Source organism: Myotis nattereri (genome assembly GCF_964212035.1).
Source record: "Myotis nattereri genome assembly, chromosome: 1".
NCBI classification, from domain to species: Eukaryota; Metazoa; Chordata; class Mammalia; order Chiroptera; family Vespertilionidae; genus Myotis; species Myotis nattereri.
The window spans coordinates 54,567,970-54,586,797 of NC_138075.1; the positions used below are offsets into that span (position 1 = coordinate 54,567,970).

The 18,828-nt window shown below is 39.2% G+C and overlaps 1 protein-coding gene across 1 annotated transcript in view; it reads right to left on the minus strand.

Moving 5' to 3' along the window:
• TEX9 (testis expressed 9) overlaps positions 1–18,828 on the minus strand; it is a gene marked incomplete at its 5' end in the record, with an annotated part of 49,109 nt that overhangs the window by 15,160 nt on the left and 15,121 nt on the right. The window contains 5 exons of the mRNA XM_081093137.1: positions 6,161–6,334; positions 6,728–6,810; positions 9,284–9,462; positions 12,492–12,574; positions 13,390–13,435. Coding sequence (XP_080949263.1) covers positions 6,161–6,334; positions 6,728–6,810; positions 9,284–9,462; positions 12,492–12,574; positions 13,390–13,435 — 565 coding nt within the window. The remainder of the gene's footprint in view (positions 1–6,160; positions 6,335–6,727; positions 6,811–9,283; positions 9,463–12,491; positions 12,575–13,389; positions 13,436–18,828) is intronic.

The window sequence follows — 18,828 nt, forward strand, 5'->3', positions numbered from 1 at the left end:
GTGCGACCTGATCTGGAGCGAAGACTGAAGACAGTGTAGAAGGAAGCCAAGTGCTGCAGAAGGGAGCAAAATGGTGGAGAAGGGAATGGAGATGGGAGCAGAGCTGAGGCAGCGGACACAGAAGGGAGTGAGGCAGCAGAGATAGGAGGGAGCGAAGTGGCGGAGAAGGGAGGGAGCCGAGGCGGTAGAGACGGGAGGGAGCAAGGCAGCGGAGAAGGGAGTGAAGCCCTCAGTGGCTTCGCTCCCTTCTCTGCTTAGCTCCTGCCTCAGGAAGCCCTATTCTTGCAGGAATAGGCCCGAGGAAGCCCTATTCTTGCAGGAATCTTCCTGCAATGGGCCTCTAATCAATTAATATTTGACAAAGGAAGCAAGAGCATACATTGGAATCAAGACAGTCTCTTCAATAAATGGTGTTGGGGAAATTGGTCATATACATGAAAAAAAATTAAACTAGAACACCAACTTATACCATACACAAAAATAAACTCCAAATGGATAAAGAACTTAAACGTAAGACAGGAAACCATAAAAATCTTAGAAGAATCCATAGGCAGCAAAATATCAAACATATGTTGTAGCAATATCTTTACTGATACAGCTCCTAGGACAATGGAAACCAAGGAGAAAATAAACAAATGGGACTACATCAAACTAGAAAGCTTCTGTACAGCAAAAGAAACCATTAACAAAACAACAAGAAAGCCCACTGCATGGGAGAACATATTTGCCAATGTTATATCTGATAAGGGCCAAATCTCCAAAAGTTATAGGGAACTCAGACATCTTAACAAAAAGAAGATAAACGATCCAATCAAAAAATGGGCAAAGGACTTGAATAGACTCCTTTTGAAAGTGGACATACAGAAGGCCAAGAGACATATGAAAACATGCTCAAAGTCACTAATCATCTGAGAAATGCAAATCAAAACAACAATGAAGTATCATCCCACACCTGTCAGACTGGCTATCATCAACAAATCAACAAACAACACGTGCTGGTGAGGATGTGGAGAAAAAGGAACACTCGTGCACTGCTGGTGGGAATGCAGACTGGTGCAGCCACTGTGGAAAACAGTATGGAGTTTCCTCAGAAAACTAAAAATGGAACTCCCATTTGACCCAGTTGATCCCACTTCTAGGAATATATCCCAAGAAACCAGAAACAACAATCAGAAAGGATATATGCACCCATATGTTCATAGCAGCACAATTCACCATAGCTAAGATCTGGAAACAGCCTAAGTGCCCATCAGTAGATGAATGGATTAGAAAACTGTGGTACATCTACACAATGGAATACTATGCTGCTGTAAAAAAGGAGTTCTTATCATTTGCAACAGCATGGATGGAACTGGAGAGCATTATGCTAAGTAAAATAAGCCAGTCAGAGAAAGATAAATATCACATGATCTCACTCATTTGTGGAATATAATGAACATAAACTGATGAATAAAAACAGATCCAGAGACAGAGAAGCATCGATCAGACCATCAAACCTCAGCGGGAAGGTAGGGGAGGGTGGGGTAAGGGGGAAAGATCAACCAAAGTACTTATATGCAAGCATATAGGCCTAACCAATGAACACAGACAACAGGGGGGTGAGGGCATGCGAGGGGGGGATGGGGAGTAATGTGGGGATAAGGACACATATGTAATAACTTAACCAATAAAGAAATTAAAAAAAAATACAAATGAAAGTTGTAATAAGATACTACTTCTGCCCTCTAATATGGCTAAAATTAAAAAGATTGACAATATCAAGTGTTGATGCTACAGGATAACTGGAGCTCTCATATATTGCTAGTGGGAATAAAATCACTGTGGAACACAATTTGACAGTTTCTTTAAAAAATTAAACATGCACTTTCCATAATATCCAGAAATTCTACTCCTAGTTATTAATTCAACATCATGAATAATACTGGATGTGTCTATACATACACACAAAGTGTGTCTACACAAAACACTGGTACATGAAAATTCATAGTGGCTCTATATCCAATGGTCCAAAGCTGGAATCGAATCAAACACCCTTCAACTGGTGAACAGATCAACAAAAATAAATTCATAAATAAATACTACTCAGCAATACAAGGGAATGAACCACACAGCACACAACAGTATTGATGAATCTCAAAAACATTATGCTGAACAAATGAAGCCAGATGCAAAAAAAGGTACATACCTATGATTCCATCTATATGAAATTTTAGAACAGGAAAAACTAATCTGTAGTAAAGGACTGCACATAAGTGATTGCCTGGAGCCATGGTTAGAGAGTAGAGATGGATGAGGAAGGGATACAATAGAAATTTGGGGGAAGGGGTGACGGAAATTTTCTTTATCTTGATTGTGGTGGTAGTTACAAGGATGGACTAGCTTGTAAAAACTCAATGAGTTGTACAATTGAAACAAGCATATTTTTTTAAAAAAAACATTTTAATGCAGAGATCATTCACAGAAAAACAAAATCGATGCTGAAATAAAATGCTTTCTTTTTTGTTTGTTTGTTTTTTATTTTATTGGGTTTTTTTTACGGAGAGGAAGGGAGAGAGGTAGAGAGTTAGAAACATCAATGAGAGAGAAACTTCGATCAGCTGCCTCCTGCACACTCCCTACTGGGTATGTGCCCACAACCAAGGTACCTGCCCTTGACCGGAATCGAACCTGGGACCCTGGCGTCCACAGGCTGATGCTCTATCCTCTGAGCCAAACCGGTTAGGGCTGTTTTTATGTTCTAAAAATGACTTCATCTATTAGTGTCAGCAGCTAAATTAATACACATAACTGTTTAAACAGTTAGCTTTTGCCGGTTTATAGAAGCAGCTTCATTAAACTAAAGCTCTGTTTTATATTTCTGTGAACTGTACATTGAGATTTGTTTCTAGAAATATATAAAATAAATGCAATTATCAAAGAAAGATTCTGTCTTGAGTTCCATATAATCCAGAAAGAGTTATGCTTCTCTGGCTCCTAGGTAAATAAGGATGCAAGGTGGGAATTTAGAGCAAATGAAAGTTTCCATAAAAATCTTCAGGTAGCCAATGTACCATAATTACTTAGTTACTATGAACCAAAAGTTTCAAATATTTAACTCTAAACAGCAAGGAGATTTTGGAACGACTGTGTGTTTAAGTCCATTTAATTTGGAGAGGGAGGGTGCAGTTGCAGAAAAAGTCTATGTGCTTTGTAGAAAAAAAACGACTTTGTAGTCAGACAAATACTGTTTGAATCCTGTTCTTTTACTCTTATGTGACCTTGTGCATTCTCCTTAACCTCTCAGACCTCTTAGTCCTCTCAGTTTCCTTTTTATAAATGTTTTGCCTGGCACAAAGCACCCAAAATATGTTAGATCCTTTTCTGCCCATACAAACGTAGTGTTACAGTCAATGTAGTCCTTTGGAAATGTTAATCTATTGGCATACTACAGGATACAATGGACAAGGAAAAGAGAAAGGACATAAAATAACCAGTAAGGAGGATCAGAAATAATAGGAGCTTTAACCAAGTAGTGAGTGGCAATGGGAATTGAAGAAATGAATGAAAAACATTAAGAAGAAAGAATGCACAGGATTGAGTATGATGTCCAAGAACAAGAAAAGAATAAAAAATATAAACAAAGTTTTAAGATTATGCGAGACTAGAACAGTGATATGACCAGAGCTGGGTTGCATAATGACAAATGAGGAAGTGTTCATACAAATTAAAATTGTTGTTCCCCAGATAGGAGAGCTTTTTTCCTTAGGCCACTTGTCCAGATTTCTTAGCCCAACAGTAATATAATATATTTCTATTTAATTAAAAAATTTCTAGTAGCCACTTTAATAAGTAAAATTAATTTTAATACTATTTCCCTTATCCCAATACATCCAAAATATTATCATTTCAACATGTAACCATTATAAAAATATTAATGAGATTTCACATTCTTTATTCTCTTTTATACTTAGTCTTCAAAATCTGATGTTTATTTTAAACTTTCAGCATGTCACAATTTGGACTAGTCACATATACAGTGAGTGGCTACTGTACTGGACAACACAGGCTTAGAGTATTAAATACTACAATCAATTTTTATTTCTAGATGAGTAGGTAGACAAAATTTGGTAATGTTACACTATTCAGCAATAAAAACGAGCGGACTACTACAACATGGGTGAGTCTAAAATGCTTTATGCTAAGTGAAAAAAAAAAAACCCACCAGACTCAAAAGGCTACTATGTGGTTCTATTTATGACATTATCATAAGGGCCAAAAAATAAGAACCAAAAGAAATGAGTGTTGCCTGAGGCTGAAAGGAGAGGAAGGACTTGACTAAATTCACAAGGGAATTTTGTGGGATGATGGGCATGTTTTATATCTCAATTATGGTGTGGTTTCAGGACTGTGCATTTGTTAAAACTCATAGAACTGTGTAATAAAAGAGGTGATTTACTGTATATAAATTATATCCCAATAAATCTGATGTTAAAAAATGTATTACCAGATGATAATGCTAATTATACAAGGCCATAATGTTTAAAAATAGGCACTTTTATATGAACACACTAAAGAGAAATATGGCATTATAATGAAGAATGCATATTTTTTTACTGCTTAAATCTCAATACATGCTAGGTTACATAAATTTAATCGTCACTCAGTCTTACAAAATAATACTGCATAGTGTATTTTTGTTAACACAATGGTATGTAATATAAAAATTCTTAAGTAGAATAGTTTATTTAAAATATATTCTCCCTGCAGATATGACACCAAAAGCACAAGCAACCAAAGATATATTAAATAAATTGGATTTCAAAATTTAAAATTTTTGTGCTTCAAAGTACACCATAAAGAAAGTGCAAAGACAACCCAATGAATGGGAGAAATATTTGCAAATCATATATCTGATGAGGGACTGTATCTAGAATATATAATGATCTCTTACTACTCAATAATTTTAAAATTCTGATTTCAAAAATGGGCAAAGACCCTAACTGGTTTGGCTCAGTGGATAGAGCGTTGGCCTGTGGACTGAAAGGTCCCAGGTTCGATTCTGGTCAAGGGCATGTACCTGGGTTGCAGGCACATCCCACGTAGGAGGTGTGCAGGAGGCAGCTGATCGATGTTTCTCTCTCATCAATGTTTCTAACCCTCTATCCCTCTCCCTTCCTCTCTGTAAAAAATCAATAAAATATATTTTTTTTAAAATGGGCAAAGGATCTGAACAGACATATTTCCAAAGAAGATATACAAATGTCCAATAAACATATAAAATATATTCAAAATCATGAGTTATCAGGGAAATGTACCTCAAAACTACAATGAGATAACCACCGCACACCAATAGAATGGCTATAATGAAAAAGATAATCTAACGTGTTGGTGAGAATGTAGAGAGAAATTAGAACCCTTATACACTGCTGGTGGAAATGTAAAAGTTGTATAGCTGGTTTGGAAAACAGTTGGAAGTTCCTCAAAAGTTAAATAAAGGGTTAACCTATGACCCAGCAATTCCATTCCTAGGTATTTACCCAAGAGAAATGAAAGCATGTCCACACAAAAACCTGTATGTACATCAATGTTCATAGCAGCATGATTCACAAAAATTGGAAACAAACCAAATGTCTATCAAATGATAAACAGATAAACGTGTTACAACTACATACTCCATGAAAAGTACTAAAGTAATGAAATGTGCTACAGTGTGGATAAAACTTGAAAACATGTTAAGCTGAAGATGTCAGTCTCAAAATACCACACATTGTATGATGCTATATATATGAAATGTCCAGAATAGTCGAATCTATTGAGACAAAAAGATTAGAAACTGCCTAGGGCTGGAAGGGTTTAAGAAGAGGGATGGAGTACTTGGCTAAAGGGTATGGGTGGTCTTTTGGAGTGATGAAATGTTCTAAAATTGATAGTGGTGGTAGTTGCACAACTGTGAATACACTAAAAGCCACTGAATTGTACACTTAAAAGGGTGCGATGTATTCTATGTGAACTATATCTCAATAAATCTATTAAAAAATACTCTCCTATATAAGGAAGAAGAGTTTTTAGTCAACACTGACAAAATAACTAAACAACCAATAGTGGTGTCTATCCAAATGTGCAACTATAGTGGTTTAGTGCATCTTTGGTTTTAGGTTAAGAAAAATAGCAAAATAATTACCCTTTCTACTGAAGACAGCTGTTGCTGTAATCCATCACATTTTTTGTTTGCTTCTTCGAAAAGAGTTTTATATTTTTCTGTTTGAGACTGTTGCAAATTAATTGTTCGCTGCTGTCTTACACAATCTTCCTCAAAATTTTTTACTTGAGACTTTAAATCCTGAATTTCATCCTCCTATAGTTATGAAATTATAGATTATGTTAAAAATGCACATGATTTGGTATATAAAAATGCACATGATTTAAAAATATAAAGCAGAAAACAAAAAGGAACTTCATATGATCTTTGATTTTCATCTTAAAAAATGAAAGTCACATATTTTATTTGTGCTTAATAGCTTACACTTAAAAGTCTAATATAAAGAATTCTACTTGCTAACAAGTATTTAAAATTATTTAGCTCTGAAAATCCCACATCTTAGAATGGAGTTCAGTGTTTACATATAATTTTTAATTCAAAATTTAACTGAATTATATCTCAATGAAGCTAATTTTAAAATATAATTTAAATTATTCCTAAAATGTCTTAATATTAGAGCATATACATTGAGAGCTTTTAAAAACTAACCTTTCTATTGCATTCACATACAACATTATCCAATTCCTGCTGCATAACACGGAGTTTGGCCTTCAGAAATCTGATCTGTGCTTCTGTGGATTTAAATAATTATATTTATTGCCTTTCACTGAATCTAAAACATCATCATTTATAAGACAGACCATTATATTATGAAAGAACAAACACGTTCAAGATGGGAATCTAACAGGAGGTCCCTGTTTGGGAAGATTAAATACTCCTAATTTAAAGATAAATTAACAAATCCACCCAACAGAAACAAATGCTCACATTTCAACAGTGGAATCAAGTAAAATAAGGGGGGGTTGGGGGGAACCAAAGCACTCCTGAGAATCTGAACCACAAGCATACGTCTGTGTACACACTTTCTGTTCCCAAGCTCTTATCAAGGTCCCCAGTGTCACCGTGGAGCTGATGAGCTGCGGTTGGTTCTAACCCACCTAGATCTCTCTAGAGCAGGAGTGGGCAAACTTTTTGACTCGAGGGCCACAATGGGTTCTTAAACTGGACCGGAGGGCCGGAACAGAAGCATGGATGGAGTGTTTGTGTGAACTAATATAAATTCAAAGTAAACATCATTACATAAAAGGGTACGGTCTTTTTTTTTTTTTTAAGTTTTATTCATTTCAAACGGGCCGGATCCGGCCCGCGGGCCGTAGTTTGCCCACGGCTGCTCTAGAGCCTTAACTCTCTTTCTAGCTTCTCATATAACTTCAGGCTAACAGGGATAGAAGGGGAATGATAAATTCAAAAGTGTGACATTTGCAGTAGTTGGTCTCTAGGGGAAAAGAAAGAAGAATGGGAGAGCATGACCTTTTCCTACTATCTCTTTCTCTCTCCTGCTTTAGGTACCCAGCACTAACCTCCCCATCCCACTCCAACTATTAGTCTTACAAAGCAATCTGTGCTGCTAAACTACTTGTTGATCTTTTCCTCCCCCAGGTAACCACAGGCAATCATCTGGAATAAAAGAATAAAAGGGGAGACATGCAGGGCAAAAATTCTCAAAAAGGGGGTAAAGATGCAGAGGGGTAATTGAGCAATTAGAAAAAGCAGTTTGTGCTGGTTCCCGGTATCAGGGAAGAGGAATACCGTAACAGGGCCACGTTCACCGTGTGCTGAGGAGCAGCTAACATCTGACCATTGTGTCCCTGAAGGCATCTTAACAGAGACACAAAGGCAACATCCTGCTTCATTTAACTTCCTTCTTGACAACTAGCCCCAGAAAGCTTGGATAGGTCAATAAATATAGTAAATGCATAAATACATTTCTCCTCACTTATGACTAACTAGCATGCGGTCCAACAATCATTATACATATAATTGTTGTGATTTTCACAGAATCAGATAATTTTAAAGATAAAGTTTATAATCATCTAATATAAACTGCTAAATTTTGAAACTAATATATTGGTATTATAGAGGGGCTAAGTGGCTTGTCTGAACTCACAATTAATTATAGTTCAGCATTAACTATGTACATATACACTGAACTGTCTTATTTTTGTTTACAATAGCATTGGTGATTCCTCACAAACTCAACATAATTTTAGAGGCATTACTGGTAACTAACAATGTCTTCAGATGATATAAACTTAGTACTATTATGTTTCTAGTGGTCTGACAAAAATGAGTTTATAAGAAAGAAAATTATATTGGTTAGAAAACTCATTTGATCATTTTACCTGATGCTACATCTATAATTCATTTATTCTTCTGCACGTGTTAATTTAATATGCAATAAGCAGAATATAATAATGGTAAATGAAAAAATTCAAAGAATCATGTGTGTGGGTTTTTTTTTAAAATTTTAATGTTTTAAGGATTAGTTTTGGGACATTTTAACCTTAGTTGAAGAGTGGTCAATGAAACCAACACCATAAAAGTAGAGACTAGTTCAGGGGTGGGCAAACTTTTTGACTCGAGGGCCACAATGGGTTCTTAAACTGGATTGGAGGGCCGGAACAGAAGCATGGATGGAGTGTTTGTGTGAACTAATATAAATTCAAAGTAAACATCATTACATAAAAGGGTACGGTCTTTTTTTTTTTTTAAGTTTTATTCATTTCAAACGGGCCGGATCCGGCCCGCGGGCCGTAGTTTGCCCACGGCTGGACTAGTTCAATGAAGCAGTTACTTTCCCATGATCCACTTTCATAATTACTGACTCATAACCAATTACTTCAGTTACAATCCCACTCATTCCTTCCACCATCATGTCCCACTAGATCAGCGGTTCTCAACCTGTGGGTCGTGACCCTCTTGGCAGTCAACGACCCTTTCACAGAGGTCGCCTAAGACCATCCTGCATATCAGATATTCACATTACGATTCAGAACAGTAGCAACATTACAGTTATGAAGTAGCAACGAAAACAATTTTATGGTTGGGTCACAACATGAGGAACTGTATTTAAAGGGCCAGAAGGTTGAGAACCACTGTACTAGATGATTTTGAAACAAATACATCACAATATATTTTAAAATGCAAAAAAGTTCCTAAATATCTTTTTCTAATTAACTGTGATATAAATAAAAGAAAACTTACCTGTTCCAATGTCTTTACTAGCACCACAAAAAATATCATCATCTATATAATCAGGTAGGCCTTCTTCTTCCAGTTGCCCTTCAATTTTGCTAACTGTTTTAGCAAGAGAAAAGTCTGAGAAATCCTCTGGAATGGCAACATCATCGGCAGTTGGTACATCAGAGTATTTCAACTTTATACTAAAAAAGAAAATTACATATGTAAATGTACATTACACATACTGTATATGTAAGACTCCTAAATATGACTTATCATAACAAAGCATATCAAAATTATCATAAAATTTAAATTTATGATGAAACCTATAGTTGATACTTTCAACGACTAATAAGTGTCTTAGTAGACTTTCCATCTTTATGAATTATAGAACCACAGAGCTAGAAAGGCTTTGTGAGGCCTGTTTATTTTAACATTGCCTCCAAACAAGAGAACATCAAAAATAAAAGTACTAAACTTGGCCTTCTTGGTCAAATCTAGCCTGTGGCTTTTAATTTCACATGCTGCTGGAGAAGACCTATACAAATAATAGCACTCTAGCCATAATTCTGCAAACACTAAAAAAAAATATCTCTTGAGAAAGAATTACAGAGTAAACACTTCTTAGCTCAAACTCAACATTTTTTTCAACTAGGATCAAAGTCGACCAAAAAGTTGGATTTACTTTTGATACAAAAGCAAAAGCTTCTGAATTTTATTTTGAAAAGCAAACCTTTTCTTTATAAAAGTAAACACGAAGTCTAAAAAAATAAGATAACCTTTCCAGTATATAGTATGTATTCTCTCCTCTTCAAATAGTCAATTTTTAGATTTTTCTTCCTATCCTTTCACTCTATTTTTTTCTCTATTTATTGAAAAAAACAAAAAGGTTATATAGCCAATTAACAGACACAAAAATTAACAAACATTTTTCCCAAATTAGGAGTTTAGGTAAGTAATCCTATTTAATAAAAGAGTAATATGCAAATTAACCACCACTCTGCAACAAAGATGGCAGCGCCCATAGTGGTCCAGGGCGGGATGCTAGCGGTGTCGCCCCAGCAATGCGAGCCCAGCGTCTGCGTCTCGGACACTTGGAGGGAGGGGAGGGTCCCCGACCCGGCCACACAGAAGGAGGGGAAGGGCCTCAGGCCAAAGGCCAGGGCGAGGGATGCTGGGCTCACGGTGACGCAAGCCCAGTTTCCCCGCCCTGGCCATACAGAAGGAGGAGAGGGACCTCGGGCCAGAAGCCAGGGCGAGAAACGCTGGTGTCGTTGCAGGCCGGGCTGAGGGACCCCTCACCCCCCGTGCACGAATTTCGTGCACTGGGCCTCTAGTAGACATATAAATTGAATAACCCTGTGAATAAGAAGCTGATTGGTACAACCCACAGCAGGTATGACCCCCTTTTTCTAAAAAGTCTCCAACCCAAAGAGCCTCATTGGCCCCATTTTTAATACATAAAGTACTAAGACCAGTCTTGAATTATTTTTCATCAAAAACAATAGAATGTAAATCCTATACTAATAAAAGACAAACATGCAAATTGACCATACTTTCGCTACACCTTAAGCCATACCCACCAGCCAATCAGAGCAACTATATGCAAATTAATCCAACCAAGATGGCAGCCAGCAGCCACGGAGCTGGAGCAAGCAGGAGTCTTGCTTGCTCCAGTGATGGAGGAAGCCAAGCTTCCCCGCCTGCCGTAGCCAGCTCTGAGCTCCAGTCTAAGAAACAATGTTGCAATTATAGAAGCTAAATAACCCCAGAAACCTGCTTTCAGCCAGCAAGGCCTCAGAGCTGAAGCTGCAACAGTGTTTCAATTATAGAAGCCAAATAAACCCCAGATACCTGCTTTCAGCAGCCGAGGCCTCAAGCTGGAGCCAGCCTCAGAGCTAAAGCCGGCTCTCAGCTCCAGTGACAGCCATAGAAGGTAAATAAGTCCCAGAATTAAAAAAGAAAAAAGAAAAAAAGGAGAGGTTGCAAGCTTCAGTTGCCCGCCAGCCTGAAAATGGCCCTCAGCCCCTCACCCAGGCTGGCCAGGCACCCCAGCGGGACCCCCCACCCTGATCTGGGACACCCTTCAGGGCAAACCAGCCGGCCCCCACCCATGCACCAGGCCTCTATCCTATATAGTAAAAGGGTAATATGCAAACTGACCCTAACAGCAGAAAGACTGGGAATCACTGGTCACTATGACACACATTGACCACCAGGGGGCAGACGCTCGATGCAGGAGCTGCCCTCTGGTGGTCAGGGGGCTCTCACATGGGAGGAGCTCTGCTCAGCCACAAGCCAGGCTGATGGCTGCCAGTACAGCGGTGGTGGTGGGAGCCTCTCCTGCCTCCTCAGCAGCGCTAAGGATGTCCGACTGCAGTTTAGGCCTGCTCCCCGCTGGCAAGTGGACATCCCCTGAGGGCTGCTGGGCTGCCAGAGGGATGTCTGATTGACAGTTTAGGCCCAATCCCCCGGGGAGCAGGCCTAAGCCAGCAGGTGGTCATCCCCTGAGGGGTCCCAGACTGCGAGAGGGCACAGGCTGGGCTGAGGGACCCCCCAACCCCCGAGTGCACAAATTTTTGTGCACCGGGCCTCTAGTTACATTATAGTCTTAGAGCAAGTTAAATCATTCTATATCTCAAATACAGTAAGGTATGGTGCCATTAAATATAAAGAAGTATATGCAATTTCGTTTACTTGAGAGAAATAGGCAGAAAATAACATCTAGGTTCTAGTCATAGTTCTAAGAAGATACAAAATTAACTGCTGCAAGACATTTCTGATAGAAAATGTTTTAAATTATTGAATGTGGACAGATATATATATATAAACATATATATATATATATATATATATATATATATATATATATATATTATTTATATGGTGTAATTTTGTATAATTTGTGGTAAAAAAAGACCTGGAGAAACAAAAAACTTAATAATTAAGAATGGCCTGTCCAGCGTAGCTCAGTGGTTGTGCATTGACCTACGAACCAGAAGGTCATAGTTTGATTCCCAGTCAAGGGCACATGCCCAGGTAGCAGGCTCAATAGCCATTTTGGGGCATGCAGGAGGCAGCCAATCAATGATTCTCTCTAGTGTTGATGTTTCTATCTCTCTCTCCCTGTCCCTTCCTCTCTAAAATCAATAAAAATTATTTTTAAAAAAGAATGATACTACTGTAAATTATAAAATTTAGGGGAAAGTATACTTTTAAAACTGTACTATACCTTGAATTTGTTTTCTTTCCTTTATTTGCAGAGTGTAGTTTTTTTTTAACCTGGTTTACTGGATCAACATTTTTGCTCTTTGGCTATATGAAAAAAATTTAAATTATTGATTAGTTAGATTCTAATCATGTGCTAAAGTAAGTAATTCAGACTTGTTGGTTTGCTACATAAAAGAATTGCTACTTTCATGAAGTGAATCAAACTGTATTTTTAAAAATCCCAGAATTGTATAGCTGGAAAAGACCTAGATGATATTAGGACCAAGAGATTCCAAGACAAAGAAAATGAGTCCCAAAGTTTAAAGGATACTCAGCTAGCGGGTTGTACGTTAAACTGAATGTTCTCACAGAATTTAGTTCCCCTTACTGATTATTCCCCTGATGGCTTTCATGTGTGCCAACCATGTCACACCTGCAGCCAGCTGTGAGTTTGACATGCTTAATGTATACTGTTACTTAGACCTACATCCCCATGGGTGGGGAATTTACAGTCCACAGTAAGCTCGGCATCTACAATAGTAATCCCTACATGTAAATATTTAAATGAATGAATAAACCTTTTAAAAATACATTCTTTGTATATAAAAACTTTTCTTTTTCAGATTTTCTATCTATAAATTTGGACTTCAGATAGAAAACTAAAATATCTTTAGGGTACAGACTCATTTCACTTAGAATTTTTTCCATCATAGCTCCAAATTGTTCAGTAAAATTATGAGACAAAAACGGATTTCATTTATTTTATGAGCAAAATTTCATGAAGACATCTCTTCTGAGTATCAAGCTTTTATTCTATTTCTAGAGTCATAACACTTCTCTGTTTTGTGTAAGAAAAGTCTAAAAAAAAACCCTAAATTTTACAGAATGTAATTATACTCACAAAAAGTTTGATTTCATACCTGAGTTTCTGAATATAGATGAACTGTCCCTTCAGATAATAGACCTCTAGAGACCAAAAATAAACGTACATTAATAATAATAGATGATATTGAGCTGAGACCTAATAAAATTCAACAGCAACTATATTTGAAAGGAAAAAATATACATCAAGTAGACTTTGCTATAATTTTAGGCATGCATATGTTAATTTATTTAACATGAGTGTCACAAATAAGAAAAGTGGTTTGGTTGAATAAGTCACCTTAAAAATACTGAACTTGAATTCTCCCACAACCACATCAAAATTACAACTAAACTACAGAACAACCATCATTCAGAACCGCCTGAAATCTAGCTAAATGTAAGTCCTCATCAAGTTTAAAGAAGCCTCATCAAGACTAGTAGGAGGGGAGGAGATGTGGAACAGGCTGGTCCCACACCTACATATGGTGTTAAAAACTGGGAGGGATATCTCAGCTGTGGAGGTCACTTCTGAGGAGGGGTCCCAGCCCCACACCAGGTCCTCCCAGACCAGGGTTCCAGGGCCAAGAAGAGAAGTCTCCATAACTTCTGCTATAAAAACCAACAAGAATCTCTGGTTGGTGTGGCTCAGTTAGCTGGGCATCGTCCCATGCACCTAAAGGTTGCTGATTTGATTCCTGATAAGTGAACATGCCCAAGTTGTGGGTTCAATCCCTGGCAGGGAGCCTGCAGGAAGCAACTGATCAATGTTTCACTCTCACATTGATGTTTCTCTTTCTCCCTCTCCCTGCCTCTCTCTCTAAAAATCAGTAAGAAAATCTTTTAAAAACACACACAACAAAACCAGCATGGACTATGGCTGAGTAAGACCAAGGACCTCTGGAGTTCGGGCAGTTCTTTTAAAAGGAACCATGTGCAGACCTACTGGACTCACTCCCTCTGAGGTCTAGCACTGGGGCAACAGGCTGAAAGGAACCAGGGGCATACAGGGAGGAAGTGGATTGTGTGGCATCAAGGTGAAAGCTGTGGGTAGATAGCTTTCTGTCAGATAAAAGTGCTGGCAGAGCCCTGGCTGGGTAGCTCAGTTGCTTAGATGTCTGATTTACCAAGGTTGCAGGTTCCATCCCCAGGGCACATATAAGTATCAACCAATGGATGCATAAATAAGTGAAACAACAAGTAGATGTTTCTTTCTCTCATTCTCTCTCCCCCCTGCTAAAATCAATACATAAATTTTTTTAAAATGTTTAAGTGCTGACAGAGGCCACTGTTTCTTTTCTGAGACCCCTGCCATAGAGCCAGCAGGTGAGTACCTTATCTGAGTCTCAACAGTCACATTGTTCATGCTGCCCTGGTGATTCCCTAAAACTCTTTCCCCTCCAACTTTGTGAGCCTATCCAAGCTGTTTCCAGTAGGTTTCCCATACAAATGGCCTATCTTGGCTCATGCTTCACACTTTCATAAAAATCTAACAAGCAACATCTGGCCTCAGCGTACCCCATACCTCCAGCTAAGTGACCCCAGGCCCGGCACAAGCAGCAGCTGGCCTTGGTTCGCAGTTTGGCCTTGCCAGGGCATCTCCAAGCCCAGCACAAGTAGCAGCCATCTGCAGATCTCTTTGTAGCTCATGCCGGCTGGCTCCAGGCAGAACACAAGCAGCAAATGAGCTTGGCCAGCACCCCCAGGAGGCCTCAGAGCCAGTGCACCCGGTAAACATCTTCAGACCATATTGAAGCACCACCCAACCACCTCCACAAGTGACACACTCAAGTAAATCCTTCTCTGTGGGGTGGGCCCCAGCACAGCTATCTGTCCTCCATGGTGGTTGGTGGTCACAGCCAGTCCCTGCAGCCAACTGTCCTGGGGGTAGCTCCCTTCCATTGACATGCCAATAGCAATCAAGGCTCACCTACAACAGAAGGGTGTACAGAGCCCCACAGGGGGTCTATACCTGGAGTGCCCAAATCAAGTGAATGGAGAGGCTATGCCACTGGACCCTACAGGACATCTACTACATAAGGTCACTCTACCAAGCCTGGGAAATAGCAGATCTATCTAATACACAGAAACAAACACAGAGAGGCAGCCAAAGTGAGGAGACAAAGAAACATGTCCCAAATGAAAAACAGAACAGCCCATCAGAAAAAGAACTAAACAAAATGGAGACAATCTATCAGAAACAGAGTTCATCACAGTGATTATAAGTATGCTTAATGAACTTAGTGAGAACTTAGAAAGAAGAGATAGGAAACAAAAACAAAGATAGAAAATTAAAAAAAAAAAAAACAGAAATGAAGAATGCACACTAACTGAAATGAAGACTACATTACAGGGAATCACCAGTACAGTAGATGAAGCAGAGGAATATAAGGAAGCAAAAAACCGCAATTAGAACAGCAAAAAGAAAAAAAATCCAAAAAAGTAAAGGAGCCTCTGGGACAACTTCAATGTACCAACATTGGAATCATGGGGGTTTCTGAAAGCAGAAGAGAGAGAGAGAGAGAGAGAGAGAGAGAGAGAGAGAGAGAGAGAGAGAGAGAGAGAAAGAGAGAGAGAGAGAAAGAAATTGAAAACATATTTCAAGAAAAAAAAAGGACAGAAAACTTCCCTAATCTGGTGAAGGGAACAGACATGCAAGTAAAGAAATCAGAGTCCCAAAGTTGAATCAAAGAGGCCCACACCAAGACACATCAGAATTAAAATGCAAAGGTGAAAGATAAAGAATCTTAAAAAGCAAGAGAAAAGCAGTTAGTTACCTACAAGGAAGCTCCCATACAAGTGTCACTTGATTTCTCAATAGAACCTTTGCTGCCCAGAAGGGATGGGCAAGAAATATTCAAAGTGATAAAAAGCAAGGACCTATGGCCAAGATTACTCTATCCAGCAATGCTACTATTTAAAATCAAAGGACATATAAAGAGCTTCACAGATAAGAAAAAGCTAAAGATGTTCATTACCACCAAACCAGTATTACATGAAATGTTAAAGGGTCTTTCTTAAGAAAAAAGAAAAGAAAAAAAATATGAACAATATTAAATGGTAATAAATACATATTTAACAACTGAAGCTAAAAAACAAAATAAACAGAATAGAAAAACTCATAGATACAGAGAACATTTTATGGTTACCAAATGGGAGGGAGGTTGGGCACAAGGGGGGAAAAAGATAAAATAAGGAGTACAAGTTGGTTGTTACAGAAAAGTCTTGGGAATGTAAAGTACAGCATAGGGAATAGAGTCAATAATCCTATATAACAAAAGCCTAATATGCAAATTGTCCCCTCAACTGGGAGTTCAACCGGGAGTTCAACCAGGGGCAGGGCTGGCCCCTCCCCGACTAGCCCCGCCCCCAGTTAGCCACCCCCACTACTATCGGGGGCAGGGCTGGCCGGCCAACCTCCCAGGTGCCCTTCCCCCAGCCGGCCAGCCCGATCAGCCTGATCGGGGCAGGCCGGCCAGACCCCACCCATGCACAAATTATGCACCGGGCCTCTAGTATTCTAATAACTATGTATGGTGTCAGATAGTTACAAATTTATTTGGATAATCACTTAGTAAGTTCTATAAGGTGTAATCACTGGGGTGTACATTTGAAACATGTTTTTAATGTATGTCAACTGTAACTGAAAAATAAAAAATGATTAAAAAGAAATAATTTACCTTTGATAAGATATATTATACATTAGGGTCAATTTTTTAAAGAAAAATATAGCATAAATCTTAATAACTGGCAAATTATAAGGAGTGATTATTGGTTATACATGGGGATTATCTATTTTACAAAATGATTCACCACAGGGCTTTTTATTGTGCACCCACTCAATGTTATCCTTTGTCTAATGCATTTAAATACCTGGTCAGTGTCTGTTTTCCCCATTACATTATAAACTTCATGATGGTAGTAATCATGATGGTAGTAATCATGCATAGTACTTAGCATAGTATATGGCATATAAGCTTTTAAATTGGTACTAAATATTTGTTAACTGTATAATAAAGTATATTTCAAATACGATTTACCTTTATGCACAAAATTTTCAAAATATTTGTAATTTATTTCCAGTTACAGTTGACATTCAATATCTATATATATAAAACCCTAATATGCAAATAGACCAAGTGGCAGAACAACTGAACAACCAAACAATCTGTCACTATGACGTGTGCTGACCACTAGGCGGAACATGGCAGGCGTCAGCCACAGCAGAATGGTGGAGCAGGTGAGGGGGGACGCCAGACCAAGGCAGGGCACCAGCCGCTGTCATCGGGTGAGCTTCCGGTGGTTACTGAAAATTCTTTGCTCCCACATGCTGTGGTCCCGCCTGGCGCTTGGACCAGCGCTATCAGCGCGTCGGAGTGGCAGTGGCAAAAGCAGGGCTGCCAGCAGACAGGGGACTTAGGGCCGTGTCTGCTGGCAGCCCTGCTTTTTAGACAGGAGGGGCCAGGCGGGGGTGGGGGGGTGGGGGGAGGATGGGCCGAGACCCGCCCCTGTGACTACCACAGCCTCTGTGGCCCACAGTTCCTTTTAAGGCGCACAAATTTGTGTACTGGGCCCCTAGTTATTTTATGTTAGTTTCAAGAGTACATCATAGTGTACCAGTATATAAATTATAAATTTCTGTAAGTGATTCCCCCAATAAGTATAGTACCCACCTGTGCCGGGAGCCGGTCCATCCTTGCTGTTTCAAGGGACCTGGCATATATGGCATACTGTTCTTAATATGTTTGCTCACCTTCTTGGCACTATGTGTTTTAACCAAGGTCTCTGAGAAAGGTTGTTTCCCCAGGTAGGGATTTTCCCCTGAAGTTAGGGAGGGAATAAAACCTCTTAACTAAGTGCCAGGCGGGTAATTAATCACTTTAACTATGAACAATCATGCTTAAGCTACATAATCTTTACTCCCTGGAATGGAGATAAGAAACGCCCTAACCTTTGAAATAGAGATTGATAGGATTGGAATCAACTGGTATAAATACAGATGTAAGAAGACAGCAAGACACAGAGGGAGAGACAGAAATTGGCACAGAACCTACACAGAACGTTCTCTAGAGACAGAAGAACTTCGCTGGAGAGAACATGGCAAAAGATCCTGGACAGAAACTGGCAACAGAACCTAGAGACAGAACCTAGCGAGAGAACATGGCAAAAGATCCTGGACTGAACCTGACTACAGAAATTGGCAAGAGAACCTGACTAGAACCTGGTGACTGAACCTGGCTGGAGAACCTGGACAGAACCTGGCTGGAGAACCTAGCGAGGGAACATGGCTACAGAACCTGGCTGGAGATCCTAACCAGAACTTCGCTGGAGATCCAGAGCAGAACCTCTCTGGAGATCCAGACCAGAACTTCGCTGGAGAACCTGGCTGGAGAACCTAGCAAGAGAACATGGACACAGAACTTCGCTGGAGATCCAGACCAGGACTTGGCTGGAGATCCTGGTTAGAGATCCTGGCTAGGCTGCTGATCAACTGAACG